The 27,121-nt window shown below is 47.6% G+C and overlaps 1 protein-coding gene across 2 annotated transcripts in view; it reads left to right on the top strand.

Moving 5' to 3' along the window:
* The window catches only part of MORF4L1 (mortality factor 4 like 1), a 117,442-nt gene extending 90,733 nt beyond the window's left edge, over positions 1-26,709 (top strand). For both annotated transcript variants that reach the window (XM_085644677.1, XM_085644678.1), the window contains exons 11-12: positions 12,264-12,348; positions 25,982-26,709. In XM_085644677.1, coding sequence (XP_085500803.1) covers positions 12,264-12,348; positions 25,982-26,066 — 170 coding nt within the window. In that variant the 3' untranslated portion in view covers positions 26,067-26,709. The remainder of the gene's footprint in view (positions 1-12,263; positions 12,349-25,981) is intronic.
* The last annotated feature ends 412 nt before the right edge of the window (positions 26,710-27,121 follow it).

Raw genomic sequence — 27,121 nt, 5'->3', positions numbered from 1 at the left:
ATACAAAAACAAGGCGGGACACCATCTGCAGCTCTCAGCTAGCACCGAACATATGGAGGTGTGCTATACCTCAGAACATATTTCTCCTAGTCCAACATGTCCCAGGAGTCCAAAGCACCATAGCCGATTGTGAGAAAGTGCCATCTTTCTTGCATGGTATGCCCCCACTTTTTGCTGAATGTACTTTGACTGAGTGTGCCCTGGACTCCTGCCAATCAGGTGCCCAGGGCCTATGTTCCTTCCCTAAAAACCTCAAACCCAAATTGGCAAACCCTGGCCACATGTCAGCCCCTGGTAAATGGTACCCTAGGTACCCAGGGCCTTGTGACCAGGGAATGCCTCTAAGGGCTTCAGCACTCCTTGTGCCACCCATAGAGGCCCTGTACCCTAACACACACACACACACACACACACACTGCCCATGCAGGCTGAGTGTCTGGGTACAAGACAAAACAAAGAGTCGACATGGCACACATCCCTGTGTGCCGTGCCCATCACCTACTCTGCCCTGGCATACATCAGCCACCCCTCTAGCTGGGTGCCCTATGCCAGTGGTGCTGGAGCAGGAGCCCTGTGCCCCTACAGTACCCAGGTCCATTCCTGGGCACTGTAAGTGCCGTGCTGCCATTTAAGAGTATATGGTGCTGAGAGCTTGTCAAACACGAACTCCACAGTACCATAATGGCAACACTGAAGACTGAGATGTTTGGTATCAAACCTCTCAGCACATTAAACCCGCCCTGATGCCAGTGTGGGATTTAATGTACAAAGCACTACAGAGGGCATCTTAGAGATGGCCCCTGAAACCTAACCTACTATCCACGTCTGGTCTGGGAGGCTGCCTAGGCTGCCACACAGCAGACATGTTGCTGGACCCCTGGGTGGAGAGCCCCCGCTCTCCTGGGCCTGCAACAATGCACATCCTGGGCGAGGTGCTAGGTCTCCTCCCCCAGGATGGACTGGGGGAAGCTTCAAAGGCATGCCACCTCTGTGAGCTTCTCCAGGCCACTTGCTGTACCCAGCAAACTGGACCCCACCGGTTCTAACCCCCACTCTGGCGGGAAGACTGTCCGGAAACCCCAAATAAGGACAGGGATGTGCCAGCCTGCCAACCCCACCCCTCAGGTGGGGGAGGCGAGGTGAAGCACATCTTCGGGCGCTCGCCATCTTGAAGATGGGAGGTCCTGTCCAATCGGGACTAGGCTACTGCCCCCCTCCCACAGAAGAGTTGCAGGATAGGGGGTGTACCCACCCCAGTGCAGGGACCCATTGGTCCCTGCCCTTTACCTACCTGTAATCCCCTAAATCTAGTATTTAGAGGCACCCTGAACCTTCCTTCTCCAGATTCCGAAAAAGAAAGAAGAGCAAGAAGAAAGAAGACCTGCCGTGCAGCTGCTAAGGAGGGGAAGACACCAACTGCTTTGGCCCCAGTCCTACCGGCCTGTCGACCCGCGAACCTGCTCCTGCTACTTCCCGGCACCTCTTGTGGCCAGCAACCTCACAAACCCCGGATGACCTGGCTACCTTGTGACTCTGAGCATCTGGGACTCCCATGAGCAGTGGCTCTGCTCAAAACAAGTTCTAACCCCTGGCATCAGCCCAGAACCGCGTACCCTGCACACTCTGCACCTGCCAAGCATGGCCTGTGCCGGAGTGAACAAAGACCCCGAGGACGTCCCCCCAGCGACTGTGACCCCGAATCCGGCACCCAAGGATTCACCTCGACGCTCCCGACGATGCCTACAGCCCCCCCCCGCCCCCCTCTCCCACCGCGATCAACAGTGGGTAAGATTTCCTGACCTCAAAAGGCACCCCTGCACCCGGCAGCCCCCTGTGCACAACTCCTGGGTACCTACCTATCCTCCAGCTACCCAACTTACCTCTCGAAGTGGTGGTGGCACCTGAAGAATCTTCGTCCCTGAGCTTGCAGCCTTTGTTCATCCTGGAGCTTTCCCATTGAAATCCATTGAGCGCCCGATGGCTCAAAAGCACCCTGCACCCAGCCGCCTGAGTGGCCCTGGCAGTGTAACTTCTACTCCCTACCTACTTCCCCATTTGCCCTGAGCAAGTGACCAGGAGCCCAGCTCCCTCAGCCGCGTGGCCTGCTTGTCAGCAGCCACCAACCAAGGCCCCCCTGCCTCCAATAGGATAACATTGGGCCTAACTCACTCTGCACCCGGCCGCCCCAGTGCCGCTGAGGGTGTAACAACTGTACCAACCTGACCCTGGGAGACCCCGGAGTCTGTGCCTAGAACCTTAACTCTGCCAGTCGAGTACTTACCCAAAAGCCGATAACCCAATGTTCAAGGCATATGAGCTGCAGATTACACACTTTTGCATAGATCGCCATCTGGTGTTGGGCCCGGATGTTTGCAGTTTGTTTTTCCTATTGGAAAGTGTTAGGAAGTCACCAGGTCGGTGACTCCTCCTTTGGATGGTATTGCGCATGGGCTTCGGCTCCATCCTCAGATTGTTTTTTTCCGCCATCGGGCTCGGATGTTATCTTAGCGCTCCGGTTCCGAACAGCTTCCAGTTCGACGATCCACGCGCCATCCTCACCCCAATTCGCTGTATAGTTTCGATCGCGATCTCTTCAATCAACGCACCTTCTCATCGGCACAAACCTTCGGTTCCAGTCGTCGATGGCGGCCTTCGGGCCTACCCAGACTCCGGTCCCGGCTCATGGAAAGCACTCCATTTAAAAAGTGCCCTCGATGTGGGTCCAAATTTCCCCACACCAATCTTCATGAGGTATGCAACCTCTGCCTCTCCTCTGAACACGAGGCTCGAGACTGTCTGGCCTGTAAGGCTTTCCGATCCAAAAAGACTATTCGGGACCGAAGAGTCAGAAGGAACATGGCACACTCCTCGACGTCCATTCCAGTCGACATCTTCGGAGACATCGACAATCCGGAACATCATCGCACCGAAGAGGACCTCGTCAGCACTTCCGAGGCCGACGAGTCAGATGTGGAACACCCCCCCCCCCCACCCCCCCCCCCCACACCCAAAAAGGCTTCGGTCACGCCTTCGCCTCCGGACCTAGGGCTCTTCGGTACTGTGAGAAAGTGGCTCTGTATATACTGTTCCTTAATAGGTACAGGGTGTACAGAGTCCACAGACCCCAAGGGTTTAACAGAGGTTAAAGTTAAATATAACCTTACTCTCTAAAGTGGTAGCTTGGTCGAGCAGTAAGGCAGTATCAGAGGACAGTGTAAAGCATTTGTTGTACACACTCAGTCAGCAAATGGTCTCACACACTCAATAACTGAACTCTAGGCCAATGGTTTATATATAAAAAATATATGCTCGTTTTATTTTAGAACCAACACTTGGAATTAAAATATACTTTCTCGACAGGAGGTGTTTCATATAAATACTTTTCTATATGCAATATGCAATAGACTTTAGTAAACAGTTACAAGTAGTTGCAATAGGCAACTCTATTTCTAAACACAACAATACATTGAGCTCAATGATAAATTCAAGTTATGTGCAACAGATTACTTTTTAGATTACTTTTGTAATTCCAGGTCTGGATCCTAGATTCAGTCCTGGGTCAGTTCTCAGAACCAAGTGATGAAAGTCGACTTAAGTACTGTAATGATTTTTAACTAATATTTAGCTATTTTAAAAGTTGAAACTTAGAAAATATTTCAGAGAAAACAATCAATGATTCCCTATGGAAGAAAATGCAGGTTACAGGTACGGTACGTTCTCGTTACTTTTGTAATCCAGTAATGGGTGCCTAGACTCAGTACTGGGACCTTTATCCAAAACAGGTAAGCAATTACGTTTTCATAATATACGATTTTTGGAGAATATTTAAAGATTGCAGAAATCGACACTTAAAAGAAATTTCACAGAAAAACGGACAATGGTTTCCTATGGAAGAAAATTGGGTTACGGGTAAGTACAGTTGTTGCGATTTTTCAGAGTCAGTGCTGGGCACCAAGATCCAGCACTGGGAGTTCACCTAGGAACAGGTGAGTAAATTCGTTTTTGTCACTCGGCTGATTTTTGGTGAATATATGAAGATTTGAAAAGTCCACACTTAGAAGAAATTTCAGGAAAAAGCCAGTCAATGTTACCCTATGAGGAAAATAGAGTTTGCGGTTCAAGGGTAAGGACTCGACTGGCAGAGTTGAGGTTCTGGGCACAGACTTGGGGGTCTCCCAGCGTCAGGTAGGTACAGTTGGTTCACCCTCAGCGGCTCTAGGGCGGCCGGGTGCAGACAGAGTTAGGCCCAATGTTATCCTATGAGGGATAGGGGGGCCTTGGTTGGTGGCTGCTGACTGGCAAGCCACGCGGCTGTGGGAGCTGGGCTCCTGGTCACTTACTCAGGGCAAGTGGGGAAGTAGGTAGGTGTAGAGGTTTCACTGCCAGGGCCACTCGGGCGGCTGGGTGAAGAGTGCTTTTGAGCCTTCGGGCGCTCAATTGATTTCAATGGGGAATCTCCAGTTTAGAAAAGACTGCAAGCTCGGGGACGAGGACTCTTCAGGTGCCACCACCACTTCGAGAGGTTAGTTGGAGGATAGGTAGGTACCCCGGGATTGGGCACAGGGGGCCGCGGGGTGCCGAGTGCAGGGGTGCCTTTTGGTGTCGGGAAATCTTACCCTCTGTTGATCGCGGTGGGGGGGGGCACCTTGTCCTGAGGCTGCAGGCTTCTTCAGGAGTGTCGAGGGAGGTCCTTGGGTGCCGGACTCTGGGTCACAGTCGCCGTGGGGTCGTCCTCGGGGTCTTTGTTCACTCCGGCACTGGCCAGGCTTGGCTGGTGCAGAGTGTGCTGGGTTCGCGGTTCCGGGCTGCTGCCAGGGATTAGAGGTAGGTTTTGAGTAGAGCCTCTACTCATGGGAGTCCCAGGGGCTTAGAGCCAAATGGTAGCCAGGTCCTCCGGGGTTGGTGAGGTTGCTGGCCACAAGAGATGCCGGGTTGGAGCAGGAGCAGGTTCGAGGGTCGACAGGCCGGTAGGGCTGGGGCCAAGGCAGTTGGTGTCTTCCTTTTTTTAGCAGCTGCAGGGCAGGTCTTCTTTCTTCTTGCTCTTTGTAGTTTTGAATCTGGAATCTGGGAAAGGAAAGTTCAGGGTGCCCCTAAATACTAGATTTGGGGGCGTTACAGGTAGGTGAAGGGCAGAGACCAATGGGTCCCTGTCCTGGGGTGGGTACACCACCTATCCTGTCCCTCTCCTGTGGGAGGGGGGCAGTAGCCTAGTCCTGATAGGGTAGGGCTCCCCATCATCAAGATGGCGAGTGCCCGGAGATGTGCTTCACCTCGCCTCCCCCACCTGAGGGGTGGGGTTGGCAGGCTGGCACGTCCCCTGTCCTTATTTGGGGTTTCCGGCCAAAGCTTCCCGCCAGAGTGGGGGGTTGCAGTGGCCTGGGGAAGCTCAGAGGTGGCATGCCTTTGAAGCTTCCCCCTGGCCATCCTGGGGGAGGAGATTTAGCACCTCGTCCAGGATGTGCATTGTTGCAGGCCCAGGAGAGCAGGGGCTCTCCTACCCAGGGGTCCAGTAACATGTCTGCTGGGTGGCAGCCTAGGCAGCCTCAGAGCAGACGTGGATTGTCGGTTAGGTTTAAGGGGGCACCTCTAAGATGCCCTCTGGAGTGCTGGGTACATTAAATCCCACACTGGCATCAGTGTGGTTTTAATGTGCTGAGAAGTTTGATACCAAACTTCTCAGTCTTTAGTGTTGCCATTATGGTGCTGTGGAGCTCGTGCTTGATGAGCTCTCAGCACCATGTACTCTTAAATGGCAGCACTGCACTTACAGTGCTCAGGGATGGACCTGGGCACTGTAGGGGCACAGGGCTCCTGCTCCTGTGCCCACATCATTGGCAAGCCTGGCTGAAGACGGCTGAAATGCCAGAAACCGGTCCTAGGAAGCTTGTTTCCGGTCCAGGGAAGGCATGGCTTGGCAGTTCGGGCTGGACTGTTCCCATGAGGCACAGGGTCAGACTGATTTGCATATGGCCATGTCTGAACTGGGGTGGCAGAGTGGGCTCGAACGGTGATGGATCAAACCCAGATCTGTTGACTGGGTGTGAGTGTCTGATGCTCCGTCCATCACCACCCCCTTTTGTACCACACCATTGGCATAAGGCACCCAGCTAGAGGGGTGGCTGATGTATGCCAGGGCAGTGTAGGTGGCGGGCATGGCAAACAGGGATGTGTGCCATGTCGACTCTTTGTTTTTTCTTGTACCCAGACACTCAGCCTGCAAGGGCAGTGTGTGTGTGTTGGGGTACAGGGCCTCTTAGGGTGGCACAAGGAGTGCTGCAGCCCTTAGAGGCCTTCCCTGGTCACAAGGCCCTGGGTACCTAGGGTACCATTTACCAGGGGCTGACATGTGTCCAGGGTTTGCCAATTTGGGTTTGGTTTGGTTTGTTTTATGGAAGGAACATAGGCCCTGGGCACCTGATTGGCAGGAGTCCAGGGCACACTCAGTCAAAGTACATTCAGCAAAAAGTGGGGGCATACCATGCAAGAAAGATGGCACTTTCTCACATGCACCAACTAGGCTTCACGATGAACCACCAAAAGTCACAGCTACAACCATCCCACATAAAGCAATACCTTGGTGCCACCATAGACACCTCAAAAGCGATAGCCTACCCCAATCCGTCCAGAATTGCAAGCATTCAGGCTTTGCGACAAAAATTCATACTTCAACACTCCCTTCCAGCACGAGTGTTCATGCAACTAATAGGGATGATGGCCTCTTGCAATTTCATAGTGCCCCACGCAAGACTCCAGATGCGTCCCCTTCAAGAGTGCTTAGCGCACCAGTGGAAACAGGCCCAAGGTCAACTGACAGATCTGGTGTTGGTAGACAGGCGCACCCATCGCTCTCTAAAGGGGTGGAACACCACAAACCTTTCCAAAGGTCGACCGTTCCTGGACCCGGTTCCCCAGATAATACTAACAACGGATGCATCGCTCTCCGGCTAGGGAGCTCACCTATTACATCTCACCGTGCAGTGCATATGGACGCCTCAACAAAAGTTACTCCATATCAACCATCTGGAGTTACTAGCAATCTTTCTAGCCCTAAAATCTTTTCAAATGCAGATTTCAGGCAAGGCAGTCCTCATTCGCACAGACAACATGATGGCCATGTATTGTATACAAAAACAAGGCGGCACACACTCTCCACAGCTCTCTCAATTAGCACAGAGTATATGGAGATGGGCAATTCCTCATAAAATCTTTCTCCTAGCTCAACATGTCCCAGGAGTCCAAAACACCGTGGCAGATCTGCTCAGCAGACAGACACGACAAATACACGAGTGGGAACTTCACCCACAGGTTCTTCATCCGTTCTTTCAAATGTGGGGGCATCCACAGATAGACCTCTTCGCCACCCACAAACACAAAATGCCCAAGCTTCGCCACCTGATACCCACACCCATTGTCCAAATGAAATGCGATATGGATGAACTGGTCAGGCAAATTTGCGTACGCTTTTCCGTCTCTCCCACTCATTCCATTAGTGGTGCGCAAACTACAACACTCCCTCACACTAATCCTAGTAGCTCCAACGTGGGCCAGACAACCGTGGTACACCACGCTGCTGCAACTCTGTAGTACCACACCAAAAACTACACCTCTCACCATGCCTCCTAACCCAGAACCATGGAGAGATCAGACACCCGGACCCAGCTCAGCTCAACCTTGCGATCTGGCTCCTAAAATCCTAGAATTTGGGTACCTAAATCTTCCCCATGAGTGTATGAACATCATCAGAGAAGCTAGACCACCTACCTCTACAGCGTGTTAAGCTGCCAAGTGGAAACTATTTGTTGTTTATTGCCATAACACCATCAATCCCCTGGACGTGTCCATTCAACACATCATAGGCTACTTACTCCACCTACAAAGGTGTAATCTAGCCTATACGTCCATTCGACTACACCTCGCAGCAATTGCAGCTTACTTACAAAACAGGCAACATCTTTCACTCTTTAGAGCACCTGCCATTAAAGCCTTCATGGAAGGCCTAAAAAGAATAATTCCCCCCAGAGTATCACCCTCACCTGTGTGGAACTTAAATATTGTTCTCACAAGACTAATGAGGCCTCCCTTCGAACCTTTACACAAATGCGAACTAAAATTCCGAACATGGAAAACGGCTTTCCTTGTAGCCATCACTTCCTTTAGAAGGGTCAGTGAGATACAAGCACTTACCATACAAGAACCTTTTCTTCAGATGCACCATAACAAGGTTGTTCTCCGTACAAACCCAAAATTCCTACCTAAAGTCATTTCCCCTAAACCAATCTGTAGAACTACCAGTATTTTTCTCGCAACCACAGACTGTTGCAGAAAGGGCTCTGCACACATTAGATGTCAAACAAGCCTTACTCTACTACATCGAGAGAACACAACCTTTCCGCAAGACCAAACAACTGTTTGTCTCTTTCTCTCCACCACACAAGGGCAACCCCATCTCAAAATCAGGGATAGCTAGGTGGATTGTAAAATGCATTCAGATTTTCTACCACAAAGCAAAATGAACGCTATCCGTTCCCCCCCCCCCCCCCCCTCCCCCCTAAAGACCATTCTGCACGAAAGATAGGGGCTTCCATGGCATTTCTAGGGAACATCCCACTAGATGATATCTGCAAAGCAGCTACATGGTCAACACCGCACACTTTCACTCTACACTATTGTGTAGATGTGCAAACTAAGCAACAAGCTAGTGTGGGCCAGGCTGTACTCAAAACATTATTTCAAACCACTGCAACAGATACTAGTGGTCGCCGCTAAGGTTGGGAACTGCTATATAGTCTATGCAAAAGTGTGTAATCTGCAGTTCATATGCCTCGAACGGAATATGCTACTTACCAGTATGCATCTGTTCTTGGCATGTAGAGCTGCAGATCTACACACGCCCACCCGTCTCCCCGGCTACCTGTATCTGTTCCAGTTTATATTATTTAGATACACACATGGGTTTCTTCACTGTTATTACTACGCTCCATCTTTCCCTGCTGGCGAAAAACAATCTGAGGATGGAGCCGAAGCCCATGCGCAATACCATCCAAAGGAGGAGTCACCGACCTCGTGACTTCCAAAGACTTTCCAAGAGGAAAAACAAACTGCAAACATCCGGGCCCAACACCAGATGGCGATCTATGCAAAAGTGTGTAGATCTGCAGCTCTACATGCCAAGAACAGATGCATACTGGTAAGTAGCATATTCCTTTCTTCCATAGGGTAACATTGACTGGTTTCTTCTGACATTTCTTCTAGGTGTGGAGTTTCTGAAACTTAAAATATTCACCTAAAATCAACGGAGTAACTAAAACGGAAATACTCACCTGCTATTAGGAGAGATCCCAGTGCTGGATCTTGGTGCTCAGCACTGACCCTGAAAAGTACTCACAACCGTACTTACCACTAACCCAATTTTCTTCCATAGGAAACGATTGACTGTTTGTTTGCATACTACAAATATAATTTAAAAATCGTACCAACTGTGAAAACTTAATTACTTACCTGTGTTAGATAGCGGTCCCAGTACTGAGCCTAGGAGCCCAGCCCTGGATTACAAAAGTAACGAGAACATACTTTAGCCGTAATTTGAATTTTCTTCTATAGGGAACCATTGACTGTTTTTCTATGAAATTTGGGTTGATTTACAAACTTATAAATATTCCTTAAAAATCGCCTGTGTAACTTAATCGCAATTTCTCAACTGCTCGCAGGTGGTACACTAGTGCTGGATCCAGGATTCAGCACTGACCTAGAAAAAGTAACCCTATCCCCACTTACCTGCTAAGTGAATTTTCTTCCATAGGATAACCTTGTTAATTTGATCAGCAAAAAGTTTCTAAGTGCCAACTTTTAAAATGGCAAAATATTGCTTAAAAATCACAACAGTAACTTAACCGAATTTACTCACTTGTTTCCAAGAACTGTCCCAGGACTGAATCTAGGATCCAGTCCTGGAGTTAGAAAAGTAATCCTGAGAGTAATCAATTGCATATAACTTAAAAAGTCCCATTGAGTTCAATGTATTATTGTGAATTGTGTTGCCTATTGCAACAAACTGTAACTATTGTATTCCAAGTCAATTGTCTTTTGCAAAGTATATAACTAAAGCCTCTCATTCTGAGAACGTATATTTTGATACCTATTGTTGGTTCTAAAATAAAACGACCATATATTATTTTTTATACAAACCATTGGCCTAGAGTTCAGTTCTTGAGTGTGTGTGACCATTTGCTGACTGTGTACACAAATGCTTTACACTGTCCTCTGATACTGCCTTACTGCTCGACCAAGCTACCACTTAAGAGAGTAAGGTTATATCTAACTTTAGTCTCTGCCAAATCTCTGGGGACAGTGGACTCTGTACACCCTGTACCTATTTGGGAACAGTATATACAGAGCCACTTTCCTACACCATGCCCCACTCTATACCTCTCACTGAGAAGCTTCTGTTGCCCTATTTAAGACACTCATTTAGAACTCCTAAACTTTACTGAATCAAGAAAAGAAAGGGGGTTCCTATAGCAACCTCAAACATGTTTGCACCCTTATGCAAAACTAAATGATGTATTAAACCAAAGATTCAACTTTAATATCCGGCATTCCACAGTGGGCCCTCTGCATCAGCGAAGGATGCTAAACACACCAGCATGGCTGCAACAACTCTTCAGGGAACATGAGCTTTGCTGCCCCCATGGGAGGAGTCTGGTACTGGGGTCGGGACGTCTAGTTTATTTGGGTCCGTTGTTGCAGTCCACTCTGAGTCTGTGAAATTACAGAAGGGTCAAGTCTGATGGGAATCGATGTCACCCACTAAGTCCAGCCTAGATGGGCACTTCCTACAATTGCGCATGCAGCCTCCAGGAGAAGCGAAACCCAAGGGTATTGGTGTCTGGGACCCCATTAACACAGAGGCACCCGGTATGGAAGTCTTGTACTGTATTACACACAAACAGGAAGGGAAGAGGGTACGGAACTCTCCTACTCCGAACCCCCTGTAGAATACTTGTACGCACCAAAAGGATAAAATCTTGGTGTAGTGATTCAGTGGTGGCATGTGCTGTGTCCCAGTACTGCTCTCACTCACACTAGTTTGTGGCATGCTTCATCATCGGGCTGCTTACAATACACTGTGGCGCCGCCAACGCCTGGGGTGGAGCAATAGGGTGGGGAAGACAATCACAACAAAAAGAGAGAAAACAAGGCTTTCAATAGTGACTGGGAACGCCGGTAGTGAAAGTGCAGTGTGGTGTGGGTTTAAAACTAGCTCGGAGGCATCTCTATACCTATACTTTATTCCTAGATCCTCCGGCCAGGATTAAAAACGTGAAAGATGGTGGTGCTGGGGGGAGATAATGTGCTCCTTACACCCCTCCTTACTGACAGGAAAAAGACATGATTCGGCTGTCTGTGCCCAATGATTAGTAACGCCGGCCTTCTTCAGGACTCTGCCAGTCCCAGTGTATAGTGTTGTGCTCTGACCTCCGTTCGAGGTTCATGGAAAACTGAAACCCTAATCCTTACGTAAAGGTAGTTCCTTAGACAAATATGTTGGTTTACGAGTTTTGCTACACGGCAGTGACAGGCGAGTACTCATCAGGAGGAGCACCACCCTTGAAGTAAGTGTGACAACAGGGCGCCTCTCATTGCCGACTGCCAGTTCAAACATGGCTTAGGGGTAAACTCTGGTAAAACGGTGTGTAGCATGCAGCCACCATTCTGACTGTGGGAGTCTCAGCTAGCATCTCTCCTCCGCAGGCCAGATGGACTGGACCTGAGCCAGTCACCCTAACTGAAAAAAACCTGTTGGATAGGCAGGATCTTTAAATCATTTTGAGTGTGGAAACGCTAAGAAAAGGCAAAACACCCTCCTTCCCCTCAAAATCTTGCACTGCTGGCAGCACCTCTGTTTCTGATGGCTTTAAACAAATTACAATTACACAGTTCGATGACAGTATAATAAGCCTACAGTTCTAAAAGTACTTCTAATTAAGGTTGTAAATGAACCATTACGTTTATTTAGCTAAATTTGTTATTGACAGTTGTCACTGGTGTGGGTGTTCTGTTGGAGGATAGGACTACTAGTGAACAGAACACTTCTCTGTTGTGTAATTACATGGTCATCCTATATTATTGAAGTACTCATTAACTGCGTTTCTGGCTATGTGAGCTGTTGTCAGTATGGGTGTACATATATTCGGCCTCTACTTGGGCGGGTGTCTAGTAATGACCAATATGTTTTCATGTTTTATCCATATTCTCTTTTGCAGTCCGTATTGGTGCAATGCTTGCGTACACACCTCTGGATGAGAAGAGTCTGGCTTTATTATTGAACTATTTGCATGATTTTCTGAAGTAAGTGATCTTCTTTTGGTGACGCAAGCAAAATGTTATTTCTAGGTATTAACTATTACATGTTCAGGCAGAATAGCACAGACATTGTCACCATTTCTGCCACAATATGTTGTCTGGTTTTGCTATGAAATTCACTACTAAATTGTGTTGCTTTTGACAGTTTTTGATCTCCTGATCTGGCTCTTCATGAATAATACCTTTAAAAAACACTTTAAAAAAAAAAAACCCGCAATGGTGCATTTTTGTCATCCAGTAGACTGTAAGTTATTACCCAGTTAAATGATATTTTATTTACTTTTGAAGCAGCGAACACTTAGTTCGCCATGCTGAGATTTTAAAGTTTAATTAACTACGAGCATTCCGCTTCCTGTGACAACTGGAAGCGTAACAATGGCCTGGGATATTGTATGCCTTGTTGCGTTCATTCATTCTGACTGAAAGCCTTAATGCTTGCACGCAAATAGTACAATCAGATGGAAACTCCTTCAGTCCTGATGGTTTTTTGTGGTCTGAATTGTGACCACTAACCTATTGAAATGCATTTGTGAACGGTGCACGAGACCAGTCTTTTCCAACTGATAAAAGCATATGGTTACAGTTTGTGAATGGTGTATTTGGAATGCTGAGAGTTCATGATTGACTGTTTCCTCTTTGACAAAGCTATAATGAACGGGCATTGACGATTTAACAGTCTTTGTGTGGGGCTGGGAATGCAAGGTGACTGAATTAGAGGTAGAAAAGTTCGATTTCCATCATGAGATCTTGAGAGATCTAATCATTAACATTGAATAGGTGCCCTATTAGAGCTCCCAGAACCCTTATTAGAGCTCCCACTCCCCTTATGGCACCAAAGCTCGTATTGAAATAAACAGAGTACAGAAAGAGAAATTCACTATGGAAAATTAATGTTTTACATCTCTTCCCAAAAATATTGGAAGAGAAACTTGTTTGAGTGCCAACCTGTTCGTTCCATGACTTCTTAACAAGTACTGAGCAGGCTTTCCCTTCATATGTGGCTTTATTGAATTTAAGATTAAGAGCTATTTACATGAAGGCCTGAGTTAGCGCTTAGATTTTGTTCACCAAGCAGTCTCAAAACCATGCAGAAGAGCCAAAGAGACACTGTGCCAAAGTAAAATTACTTTTTCAAATGATCTTATTTCTTACTATGAGCCAGTGAAGCTTATACAGCAGTGGTTTGGCAGTCTTAAACCAAAAGCTTGTTGGTTCTTTGCAGTACCGAAATCGAGCATTGCATGAATCCATTCTAGAGCTAATGATGGTGGCCACAGCAGTCGCTCTACTGGCTTCATAAAGAAAAGCAACTATCTGTTAAAATTTAGAGGAATGAGGAGACTTTAATGTCCACTTTAAATCTGTATAGTTTGCAGTGGGTTGCTGAAAATGGCCTAATTTGAGAGGCCATTGGAAATCTTAGTATCATCCAAATTAAGTTATGCCACCTGCACAGTTGTAGAATTTAGATCCAAACCCTCTGATTAATTTAGACCAAGGCTGGCTGTAGATGTTGAACATGCTGAAAGAAAGCAAAGACATTTTGAGACTTCAGAAGTGATGAAACAGACCTGCAAAAGAAGTTGTTGAGCATGACTAAAAAATATATTTGAAAAAGTTGGGTGCTGTTATGGATACAATGTAGTGGTCCGGTGATCTAGTGGCAAATAAGGCAGCGTTAAACAGGGAAGGAAGATATTAAAAGATGGGATAGCAAGTTTCCTTGGATGTGAACAACACTCTTGCTTCCTCTCTACAGCTGATGGTTTACAGTCAACCAGAATAAACCTAGCTGAACTGAGTCGTTTATTTTCCCTTCCCTTTTCAGCAAGTTTCAAGTGAATAGTAACACATTACATTACCCTCATCCCTGCTTGTTCAGAAGTTAGTACATCTTTGTCCTTGATGTCGATCAAATAGAGGTAATTCCACTGCAGTTCTGTTAGGATTAAAACAGCAGCTTTGTAAGAATTTCTATATAAATGAAGTGTTCACCTTCTCCACAAAAAGCAAATTGCACACTTAGAAAACTGCACACTTCACTTACCTAGAGTCAGGCTTCACAATGGCATACACCAGTTACAGGGATACTAATTCAAATGTATTCTGCTCACCTCCTTTTAATTGCAGCTTTGCCCAGTGGAAATGCGTTTAAAATGGACCATAACAAGACCATGCTTTCCTTGAGTTTGATCAGTGACAGCCTTAACTCCATCCTCCCCAATTCTGCAAAAGCTAGTTTGCTTTAAGCATTGCATGGTGCATTTACCAAGATCATTAAGTGTTGATCTCCACTACCCATGCAAGAAATACATATCTGGCTCTTAGATGACCTCAAACGGAGAAGATCAGGATTTCATTGAAGTTGTGAAAGACTACTTACTCATAACCAGACAGATGATTGGTGCCTCCACAGAGGTGGATATTCGTATGGACAGTTTGTGTCTATCATCATTACTTAAACTTAATGTTCAGCATAAGGAAATAAACAGTCCTTTTTGAGGAAGTTCTGTATTGCACAGCGATAACTAGATGCATACGGTGACAGAGTGATGATATCCGGGCAGGAACTTTTGTAGCACCAAAATGAGTAGCCTCCGTTTGATCCTGCCCCAAGCTGGGAATCACCTGGAGAGTCACTTCCCCTTGCTGTAACCCCCTTTACTAAAGTGGGGAACTGTGATTGCACATGAATGTTGAGTCAAACTAATTTATTTTTGTTCTCTTATTATATCAAAAGTGAAGTTGATATCACACCAATATCTGTGATGGTCTTTCATAGTCAATCCAAGGGTTAACTTACAGCAATTACTCTGTGGAAGAGAAAGTTATGAGGCTACATCTGTTATCCACGATCATTTTCCTTTAACATCACCTTCTTATCTGTCTTATTGAAACCTATTCCATCTCTATGAAGAAGGCTGGCGATCGGGATTTATCTTCCTCGCTGCATTATTCACCATATTAGGCACCCCATTTTTCTCCCATCCAATAACCTACACTTGCTGGTGGAAGAGATAAGAAGGATGTTAGGCTAAGTCTGCCTCCTTCCATGACCAACATCTAATGGTGTATCTTATAAAGCCACAGCCTCCTTTTCTTATCCTTCTAGTTTGAACACAATGGAATATTTGTCTGAAATCTGTTTGACCAATTCCCCCAACAGAGCTTCGGGCCCTGGCCTGTAAATACTGTAGAGAGGGGTATAAAATATATATATATATATATATATATATATATATATATATATATATATATATATATATATATATATATATATATATATATACACACACACTACAATATTTAAAGGGCAGGGTCCCTTTTCTCGTGGTCAGCCTTACTCTATTCCTACGTGTTCATTTTGATCTTCTCCTCAAGCCTTTGACTTGTGTGAGTGCGTCGGGGGCATAACTTTTCTATCAATCTTAAGTATTGAGAATGTTTACCCTAGGAAAGGAATGTTTGTTTCATTTGTGCCTAAATAAGGGTAGCAAAAGTCCTCCATACAGCAATAACAGCACAAATTGTAGGGCAGCATGTCACCTTTGGCAAACAGACACCTTTGTTGATGTATCCTTTGGATGAAAGGTAGTTCTTCTGTTCAGAAAAAAATCCATTGTTGACTAATGGCCCATTGTGAGAAAGTGCCCTATTTTTGCATGGTTGCGCCCACTTTTTGCTGAATTGCTGATGTACTTTGACTAAGTGTGCCCTGGGCTCCTGCTAATCAGGTACCCAGGGCATATGTTCTTTCCCTAAAACTGCATTGAAGCCTAAACCCAATTGTCATCTCTGGCCACAGGTACCCAGAGCACTGTGACCAGAGAAGGCCTCTAAGGGCTCCAGCACTTAGTGTGCCACCCTTAGAGGGCCTGTACCACTACACTCTCACACTGCCTTTGCAGGCTGCGTGTTTTGGTGCAGGGCAAAGTGAAGAGTCTACATGGCACATATCTCTGTGTGCCATGCCTACAACCCACTGCCCTGGCATAGGTCAGTCACCCCTCTAGCTGGGTGCACTATACCAGTGGCGAGGGTACAGGTGCATGATCCCTGTACCCCTACAGTGTCTATGTCCATTCTTAAACATTGTGAGTGCAGTGCTGCCATTAAGAGTATATGGTGCTGGGAGTTTGTCATTACGAACTCCACAGCACCATATTAGCTACACTGAAAACTGAGCAGTTTGGTATCAAACTTCTCAGCACATAAAACCCACACTGATGCCAGTGTGGGATTTAATGAAAAATGCACTGAGGGCATCTTAGAGATGCCCCCTGAAAACGAACCCGCCACTAGTGTCCAGGCTGAGTGGCTGCTTTCAGCTGCCACCACCAGACCGGTTTCTGGACCCCTGGGTTGAGAGCCTGATGCTTTCGGGGGCCTGAAACAATCCACAACCTTGGACGAGATACCAAGCCTCCTCCCCCAGGATGGGCATGGTTCACGAAGGGGAAGCTTCATAGGCTTGTCGCCTTTGTGAGCTTCCCCAGGCCAATTGCTGCTTTCAGCATCTGGTCCCCAATGGTTCTTACCCCCACTTTGGGTGGGAGAATAGGCGGGAAAAACAAGTGAGGAAGAGAGGTGTGCCCACCTCTGCCAACTCCACCCCGCACAACTCGGTCCATGGCATCTTGAATATGGGGGGACTCAGCCAACCAGGGACAGGCCCATGCTCTCCTCCCACTGGAGGGCGGCATAATGGGGGTTGTACCCACCCAAGGGAAGGGGCCCATTTGTCCCGATCTTTTACCTACCTGTAACGCCACTAAATCTGGTATTTAGGGGCACCCCTGAAAATTGCTTCCTCACATCCAGGCAAGAAGAAAAGTAGCACCAAACAGCAGTGCAGCAGCTAACAAGAGGAAGTTGCCCACTGACTTGGCCCCAGCCCTACCATCCTGAATCCCCCTGCTCCTGCGAAATACCGGTGTGTCCTGCAGCCAGCCACCTCTAAAACCCCGGAGAGCTTGCCTGCTTTCACTTTCAAAGACTGCTTCTCCCTTGAACACCGGATGTGTTCGACTGTAACCTCTGGCAGTACGCAGACCGCGAATCCGCCCCACTCTGCACCTGCCGTCCACGCCCGAGCTCAGGCGGGGAAACACCACGAGGAGGTCACCCTGGCGATCGTGAACCGAGATCCGGCAACCCCTGACCTGCCTCCAGCCGACACCTGCAGTCTAAATCCAGAAGGCCCCCCTTAACCGCGACCAGGAGCTGGTAAGAAGATCCGACCCTCAAAAGGCACCCCTGCACCCGACACCCCACAACCTTGTGTGCCCAAACCAGCAGTGCCTAAACAACCCCTAACTTCCCAACTTACCTCTCAAAGTGGTGGTCACAACTTGAAGTCCTTCGTCTCCCTGCCTGCAGTGCTTTTGCAAACCGGAGGCTCTCAATTGGAAACAGGGCATTCGACGTCGAAACATCACCCAGCTGCCCTAGTGCCGCTGAGGGTACACCTTTAGTGCTAATTTGTTTCCCAATTTTTGCAGCGTGAATCTTTCAGGATTCACTATGCTGTGCATTATTCCGCTATCTGGTGGTTGGGTCCGGATTCGTAGTCTTTCTTTTGTTGTGTTTTTTTTTTTTTTTTGTAGCCCAGGTGGGCATCGACATCCCACCATTTGGTGCACCTCTCGTGACGTCGTCGTGCTTCCTGCGGAAGTCCCACCTTTGGGGCGCCATCTTCAGATTCTTTTTTCCGCTGTTGGGTCTGGATCGTCATCGAGAAGCTCCAGAGTTTTAGACGAAGGGAGAAGGAAAATACGCGAGTTTCATTGAAAGAGAATCTTTAGAAGACTACAGAGAGAAAGGTATTTCAGCCGGGATGACTAAGAAGGAGGGGATCCTCGAAATTCTTCGACGCACATAGGAAAATGCGCACTCAGAGGCTCTGAGCGCAATGGACAAGACACCATTTAAGTTCTGCCCTAACTGCCACCACAAGTTCGCGCAGAAGGACCAACATCCGGTCTGCAACCTTTGCCTGCCGTTCGACCACGAGAGCAAGGACTGCAACGCCTGTTCCGCTTTCGCGCCGAAGACTCTCCGGGTGAGAGAACGTCCGAGGAGAGCCAACTTCAGCATGGAAGGCAAGGCTAAGGCCCCGTCGCTGTACGATCTGGGCCTCTCCACCGACTGAGGACAACATCGCCGAGTGACCTGATGTCTTCACGGTCGCAGAGACCGATAAGAAAACGCCTGACGAGGTAAGCGACACGAGACACGTCGAGTACAAAACCACCGAAAGGGCCCCGAAAATCGGATGGTGACTCTCGAAAAAATTAGTCAAAGTCCTCGAAGGAAACACCGGCGCCGAAAATTTCGTCATCCGCCAGTGGTTCAAAGGACAAAAGGCCGAGCGGATCCTTCGACAAGGACTCCCAGGTGCCGAAGACCGCCGAGAGCCAGAGTTCGTCGAAACAGACCCACGAGGTGGGACGTTCGGCGACGAAAGACAAGGCCGCGTCAACGCAAGCTCAGTCGAAGAGACCTGCGGTCGACGCCGAGCACATCTCAAGCATGGAAAAGAAAAAGAGAAGGCTCGAGTCGGAGATGGAGAGCATCCGGAAGGAGGAGTTCGACGAAAGAATGAAACCATTCAAAATCCCAACGGTCCCGTCGACGGATGTCGTTGAGATCGAGGAAGAAGGAGATTTCGATGCCGAAGAGCAGTCGAGGGGTCCTGAAGAGGAGGAAGAAGGCACCTACTATGAGGGAGAAGGTGATGAAGAGGATCAGCAGTCGTTCTACGGCTCGGCGCCGTCGACGAGTCAGGAGCTGGAATGGCAGGACATCGACACCGAAAACCCTGAAGAGCCCGTGGACTCGTATCCTTCGAGGCCTTCTCCGCCTGACGACATCGGGGCGTACAACATGGTCGTCAAGAGTGCTGCAGCAGCCTTTGGTGTGAAATTGGACGAAGAGAAGCCGAAAGCAGACTTTCTACTCGAAACTCTGCTCCCCATCCAGACGAGGAGCCAGTTCCTCCCCATGCTCCAAAGCGTGATGAACCAGGGGAAGGAGGTGTTTAAGGACCCGGGAGCATGCCGGTCCATCACACCCAGAACGTAAAAGAAGTACAAGCACTCCTCGCAGGATCCTCCTTACATCAAGGGATCGGTCACTGCAGATTCCATCATTGCTTCCACGGCTAGGAAAAGAGCCAATGTGCCGGCGACCTTGGGGCCACCTCCTGATAAGGAGAGCAGAAGGATGGACCTCACTGGAAGGAAGGTAGAAAGAAACGCCGCAATGCACTGGCGCATGGCAAACTCAAACGCGCTACTGAACAGACACCAGTACCAGCACTGGGATGAGATGGGGGAACTAGTCCACCATCTCCCAGAAGAGTACCGTCAGAGGGCTTCCCATCTAGTGGAGGAAGGGAAGAATATCGCCAACTCGTGCATTAAGACTGCATTGGACAGGGCGGAAACTTCTAGCAGACTGATGGCCATAGGGATCACTGAAAGGAGACCGGCTTGGCTCAGAATTTCTGGATTCAAGCAGGAAGTCCAGAATAACATACTGAACACCCCTTTCAACGGTGTAACGCTGGTCGGGGAAACTGTGGACGAGAAGCTCACCCAACTGAAAAAGGAAAATGAGACAGCAAGATCCATGGGGGCCCTGCAATTCAGAGGGATGCGAAGAGGCACCCCAAATCGGAGACCCTATGGAAGGGGAGGAAGCCAGCAGGGTACGTCGCACCAGACATTCCAACACAGGCAGCAGGGTGACAGTCACAGCCAGGAGGGACAGCAGAAGCAGAACTGGCAGTACCAGCCTCGAGGCCAGTCCTTTCGAGGGAGAGGAAACGGACGTGGCCAAAGGAGGAGAGGGGGAGACCAACCCTCATCTAAGGGACTACACACACAAAAGGACGCTCACCCACAGCATACCCCGAAGGGTAAAGCGCAAAGTAAGAACACCAAGGGGGTTACACAAAACAAGCGCCTACGAACATGCAACACTGGTGGGCGGAAGACTGGGCCTCTACCTACAACAATGGAAACAAATAACCTCAGACAAATGGGTTCTCAACGTCATACAGCACGCATACTGCATAGAGTTAGAGAAAAGGCCTCCAAACAAGAAACCAAAGAGAAGACAGAGCTTGCTCAACTCGGGGAGGAGACACTTCAACTACTGAAAAAGAGGGCCATAGAACCAGTGCCATGCAGAGAAAGGAACAAGGGAGTGTACTCAAACTACTTCCTTGTACCAAAGGTGGACGAAACACTAAGACCCATCCTGGACCTAAGGTTCCTAAACAAATTCATAAAGACGCAAAAATTCAAGATGACATCACTACAAGAAGTGCTACCCCAAATGCGAGGCGGAGACTTCATGTCCACCGTGGATCTCAAGGACGCCTACCTGCACATCCCAATGAACAGGCGACAGAAAAACCTGTTAAGGTTCAACATCAACCAGGATCATTATCAGTTTACAACCCTGGCATTCGGCCTAAAGTCAGCCCCAATGGTTTTCGCAAAATGCCTTGCAGCAGTAGCAGCGTACCTACGAAGGGAAGGGATTCATGTGTATCCTTACCTAGACGACTGGCTGGTCAAAGCAAGCACTCGCGAAAAGTGCGAGGAGCACGCAGAACTGGTGACAAGAACACTAACAAACCTGGGGTTCTCGATACACTGGGGAAGTCATCGATAGAACCAGAACAGGGGTAAATCTTCCTGGGGACGAAGATCAACACCATAAACGGAACGGTGATGCCCAGCGACAGAAGAACAATAGCTCTGCTGAACGAGACGCGTCTCTACCAGAAGGGGCGAGTTCTGACAGCGAGAACAGTGAGCAAGATCATGGGGATGATGGCGTCATGCATCCACCTAGTCTCCAATGTACGGCTTCACATGAGACCATTCCAAGAATGGCTGCAACAGCAATGGTCACAAGCAAGCGGGAGTTGGGAGGATCTAGTGGTTGTTACGCACGCAGTGCAGGAGGAGATAACATGGTGGAACAGGGAGAACTTAACTACAGGAAAGACCTTGAAACCACCAAACCCAACTGTGACCATTACCACGGACACATCACAAATAGGATGGGGAGAACACATGAACAAACTCGGGGTGAGGGGTCTGTGGACTCCGGCAGATGCGGTCAGACACATCAATTACCTGGAATTGAAGACTGTCCTGCTATCCCTGAAGGCCTTCCAGAAACAGCTATACAACCAGAAAGTGTTGATACAGAAGGACAGTACTACTATCATGTTCTATATCAACAAGCAGGGAGGGACACAATTGTACCCCTTTCCTCTCTGGCACAGGAGATTTGAAAATGGGCCATCCCACTCAAGATAGACCTGCTGGCCATACACCTACCAGGGAAGGACAATGTGGAGGCAGACTGGCTCAGCAGACAGACATCGGCATCCCACGAGTGGGAGCTCAATGTACAGGAAAAGCAGAGGCTGTTCCAAAGATGGGGAACTCCGACAATAGACCTGTTTGCAACACGCCTGAATGCAAAATGCCAAAACTTCGCGTCCAGACAACCAGAACAGCAATCGCAAGGGAATGCCCTATGGATAAGTTGGTCAAAGACATTTGCCTACGCCTTTCCACCGATACCGCTGTTACACAGGGTGCTCGACAAGTGCAGGACCAGCAACATGACACTGATCCTAGTAGCACCGCAGTGGGCAAGGCAGACATGGTTCTCTCAAATAGTGGAAATGGCACAAGGCACTCCTCACAAATTCACAAGAAGAAAGGACCTGCTCTCCATGCAGAACGGAGAGGTCCTGCACCCAGAACCAGAGAGCCTCAGCCTGGCGGCATGGCTCCTGAAGACTTAGTTTGCGCACCTGAACCTACCTCCAAGCACTATGCAAGTGCTGCGGGAGGCAAGGAGACCTACAACACGAAAATGCTATGGGGAGAAATGGAAAAGGTTCACAATATGGTGCAGCAGAAATAAACTACTGAATAAAATGACAACAGTCAACGGTGCTTGGATATCTCACACACCTACTAAAAAGTAATCTATGCTCATCCTCCCTAAGGGTACACCTAGTGGCAATCGTAGCTTACACACGAGGGGAGAGAGGAGGAAGTCTCTTTATGTCACAGGTAGTAAAGAGGTTCCTGGAGGGGGCGAAAAGAATTGCGCCACCGAAGAGGATGCCGCCGTCGGCGGCATGGAACCTCAACGTGGTCCTAACCGAGCTTATGAAGGCGCCGTTTGAGCCCATCCACAAGGCCACGCTGCAAATGCTGACAATGAAAACAGCCTTCCTGGTAGCGATAACCTCGCTGCGCAGAGTGAGCGAGCTGCAAGCACTAACACTGCAAGAGCCCTACATCGAGATACACAAGGATAGGGTGGTTCTAAGAACGGACCCACACTTCATGCCTAAGGTGGTGTCGGCATTCCATATGAACCAGACAATTCAGATACCGAGTTTCTTTCAATACCCCACGACAAGCGCAGAAAGGGCACTGCACATTCTGGACGCTAGAAGGGCAGTGATGCACTACATTGAGAGGACCAAAGAGCACAGGAAGACCAAGCAGCTCTTGGTCTCCTTTGCAACTAGTTTCCTGGGTAGACCCGTGACAAAAGCCACCATTGCACGATGGATTGCACTGACAATACAATTCGGCCACAAACAAGCAGGGCAGGAGCTATTGGAGGGGCCACGAGCCCACTCCACAAGGAAGAAGGGAGCAACTATTGCCTTTCTGGCAAATACACCCATTCAAGACATATGCCTGGCGGCAACATGGGCTTCAGTGCACACGTTCACTAAGCACTATTGCGTTGACATTCAGATGAACAAGGAAGCACAAGTAGGACAGAAGGTGCTTCAACACATATTCAACAGCCAACACTCATCTACCACCCAACTACCACAAAGATAACAAACCGCTACAAAGTCTATGCACAGCATAGTGAATCCAGAAAGATTCATGCTGCAAAACGAATAGTTTCTTACTTGTCAGTGTAGTTTTGCAGCTTGAAGATCTTTCTGGATTCACTAGCGAACCCACCCACCTCCGCCAGGAAGATGAGGGTGGAGAAAGAGGTGGAAGGGCAAGGAAGAACAGACTAATTGGAATACTAAAAGAAATTGGAAAAGGAAAATTAAGAGAACGCCTAGGGTTAAAAAAAAAAAAAAAGGGTAAAAAAGAACCCGAAGATGGCGCCCCAAAGGTGGGACTTCCGCAGGAAGCACGACGACGTCACGAGAGGTGCACCAAATGGTGGGATGTCGACGCCCACCTGGGCTACAAAAAACGAAAAAAAAGAAAGACCACGAATCCGGACCCAACCACCAGATCGCGGAATAATGCACAGCATAGTGAATCCAGAAAGATCTTCAAGCTGCAAAACTACACCGACAGGTAAACTATTCGTTACCCTGAGCTAAAGTACAGGATCTTTGCTCCCACAACCCAGTGGCCTGCTTGCCAGCAGCCTCCAACCGGAGGCCCCCTATCCCCCATTGGATAACATTGAGCCTCAACACTCTGCACCCGGCTGCCCTAGTGCCGCTGAGGGTGTAACAAAAGTGCATCACTGACCCTGGGGGACCCCTGAGTCTACCCCCAGAACCTCAACTCCCACTACCGAATACTTACCTAAAAAATGATAACCATATTTTCCTCTATAGGATAACAATGACACTTTTTCCTGAAAGTTTTTTAAGTGTGGAGTTTTGAAACCTAAAGAAATTCTTTAAAATTGTATGATTAAACAGAAACTCTTTTACTCACCTGTTTACAGGAAATGTCCCAGTGCTTCATCCAGGCATACAGCACTGAGTAAGAAAAGTAATCCAATAGTAACTAACCTGCTATTTTACTGAAAATCCCATTCAAGTCTATGTACTGTATTTACAAGTGATTGCATTTCTCTGAAACAATAATGTAAGTCAAACCATAGTACATTTGCAATTGAACTGTTTTACAATCCGCATTTACTACTGTAAACTACGTATTACTTACCTGTGCCAGGCTTGCTTGGTTCGAGAAATAAAATTTGCTGACTGAGTGTGTACAACAAATGCTTAACACTGTCCTCTGATACTACCTTACTGCTCGACCACATTACCACAAATAGAGTAAGATTCTATATAACTTTGCCTCTGCCTACCTTTTGGGATTCCACTGGACTCTGTGCACACTATACCTCATTTTGGTATAGTATATACAGAGCCAGTTTCCTACACTCAATAATTACGATGTCTCATTAGCTCAGAGGGCTCCTGCGGTTTCTTAGTCTGATGTATTATTGAGCTTTTGCTGGAGTGTGTAGAGGACCAGTAGTGTCTGTGCCTCGAAGTGGGAAGATATGGGGGGATGTTTTTGCTAATATTTTCCTCTGCTGAACAAAAGATGACCTGGTATAAGCAAATCCTTTCCAGCTGAGACCAGAGGGATAAAGGGGTATGAATTGATGGACCAGCTAGTATGAAGAAGTCTCTTTAGTAACTTCGCTACCACGCGTACAATCCAGAGGTATAAAAGAGTGGGCCCGGTCACTGAAAACTCCTTCCAAATGGCTATATGATTGCCATACATTTCCATAACACCAAATCTACCTGCCAGATGTGAAGAACAATCAAGTAATTGTTTGTAATCCAATCTTAACCAGTCTTCTACCCGTTATCTGACTAAATATTGGGCAAGTCTTGGTCTCTTAGACTATTGAGGCTTTTTCTTTAGCCAAAAACGCAAAATGTGTAGTCTCTGAATCCATGCTGACCCTACAGATTGTCCTCCTACCAAGAACTCAAAGGCAGCATCCTGTACCTCTGTCTCGCTTAAGGTCTAGACCACATTGTTCCTCAATCCACTTAGTGCAGATATTTAAAACTAGGTGAAATAAAAAACGTTTTTCACCAGATGGCTATACATTTCACCTTTTGGGAGGATTGTTTCAACTACTATTGTCCAACATTCCCTCGACTTCTCGGCCAATAACTTGCCAGAAAAAAATCTTGCCCTAAGCTAAAGGTTATTATCACAAGCATAATTAGAGTCTGCCACTGTATGCTTTCTGCTGTAAATGTGAGAATTAGTTGGAGTGTATTGTCACTCACCATTTATCATAGCCACCACCTGCAGTGCTAGCTGGCATTTAGCTGACTGTCCATTTCTTTATCACTGTGTTGCTTTGGGTGTTGCTCAATATGAGATTGATATGCTATACATGATTCGTTAATGTAGGTAAATGAGATGAAGCAATTCCTTTCTAATCCTGATTTCCTTATCGTGAGAATTTTCATCTGTAAAACAAGATGGTCTGAACTCCCTGTAGGAGATTAAAAATCAGCTGTCACATCGCATATCCAATTTGGAGGTCTGTCCATAGATTAAAAATGGTAACCAGTGAAATGCAGTTCATGCAGTTTTTTCATACTCTATCCATAGGCAGAGTTAGCCGGTGTTTGATAGAGATGGGGGATTACACGCAGGTAATTGTTCCTTTGTGATGGGTTTAGTGAAAGGTTTATTTAACTTGTGCTTATGACTGTGTGCAGATGGAGCTATTCTGATGCAAAGTGTGATAGGAAACCTGTCGTGTGAACATGCTGGCTTCTTATTTTTTTTCTTTTTTGTTCCCTTCTAAGGTATCTTGCAAAGAATGCTCCCGTGTTGTTCAGCACAAGTGACTATGAAGTAGCACCTCCTGAATACCATCGGAAGGCAGTGTAGCTTTGCCTCGTTGATACTATCAGAGACTTCTACTGGAAGACATGGCTCTTGACACACTCTACATTTAATTTGAAGAAAGCCACTCTAAACTAGATTCTTTCAACAGACTTTATGAACATGAATCGGTTGTACTGTTGGCATTGGAGTTGGGTCAACATCCTGATCTTGTCTGTGTTCCCGGAGTTGACTGGAACCTGCAGACATTTGGTGCTGGTACTGTCCTTCACCATGCCGGGAGCAGGAAAGCTATGGACCAAATGGTATAATAGCCAGATATGCTGGACTCCAGCAAAGGCTCTAAACTGGACTGTGTTCTGCAGCGTGGCACTGAACGTTATACATTACCTACTTGGCCACAAGCATTTTGTGACTCTAGAGGATTTTAAAGACATTCCTTTCTCTTCCAGGACATTTTCTTTATTTATGGAAGGAAAGATGAGCTTGAGTCTTCTACCTTGTGAATTTCCTCCCTCCTTACCAAAGCTCCTAAGAGTGGGTTTGCAAAGCCGCCTAGTTTTGCCCAGATTTTGTGCATGCTTTGTCACATTGGGAGCAAGCAGTGTGTCCTTCACTCTTATAAAAGGGTGGATCTTTCTGGATCTTGTCTGCAAGTATCGGAAATAAAATGTCTGTTTTGTATTGAGAGTGGAGTCACTGGCAGCTCAGCTTCAAATATCTAAAGCTCCTTGGTGCATTGTGGTGCTAAATATTTCCTGGTAAGATCACCAGTGCATCGCCAAAATTGCAATATCCCCCAAAGTATCCACGAGGGCTTTGGAACACCTATGCCCCTCCACAGCGCTCCAACTCCTCACTGTTTGTTTTTAGTGTCCTGGCAGCTCTCATTTGTCAGGCTGCTCCGCTTTCTGAAATATTCTTTTGCAGAAGTAAATCATATGTTCGAGGCATATGAGCTGCAGATTATACACTGTGCATAGATCGCCATCTGGTGTTGGGCCCGGATGTTTGCAGTTTGTTTTTCCTATTGGAAAGTCTTTGGAAGTCACGAGGTCGGTGACTCCTCCTTTGGTTCGTATTGCGCATGGGCTTCGGCT

This window comes from Triturus cristatus, chromosome 3_1 (assembly GCF_964204655.1).
Source record: "Triturus cristatus chromosome 3_1, aTriCri1.1, whole genome shotgun sequence".
NCBI lineage: Eukaryota > Metazoa > Chordata > Amphibia > Caudata > Salamandridae > Triturus > Triturus cristatus.
The sequence above is the reverse complement of the archived record's forward strand: the minus strand, read 5'-3'. Positions and strand labels throughout refer to the sequence as shown.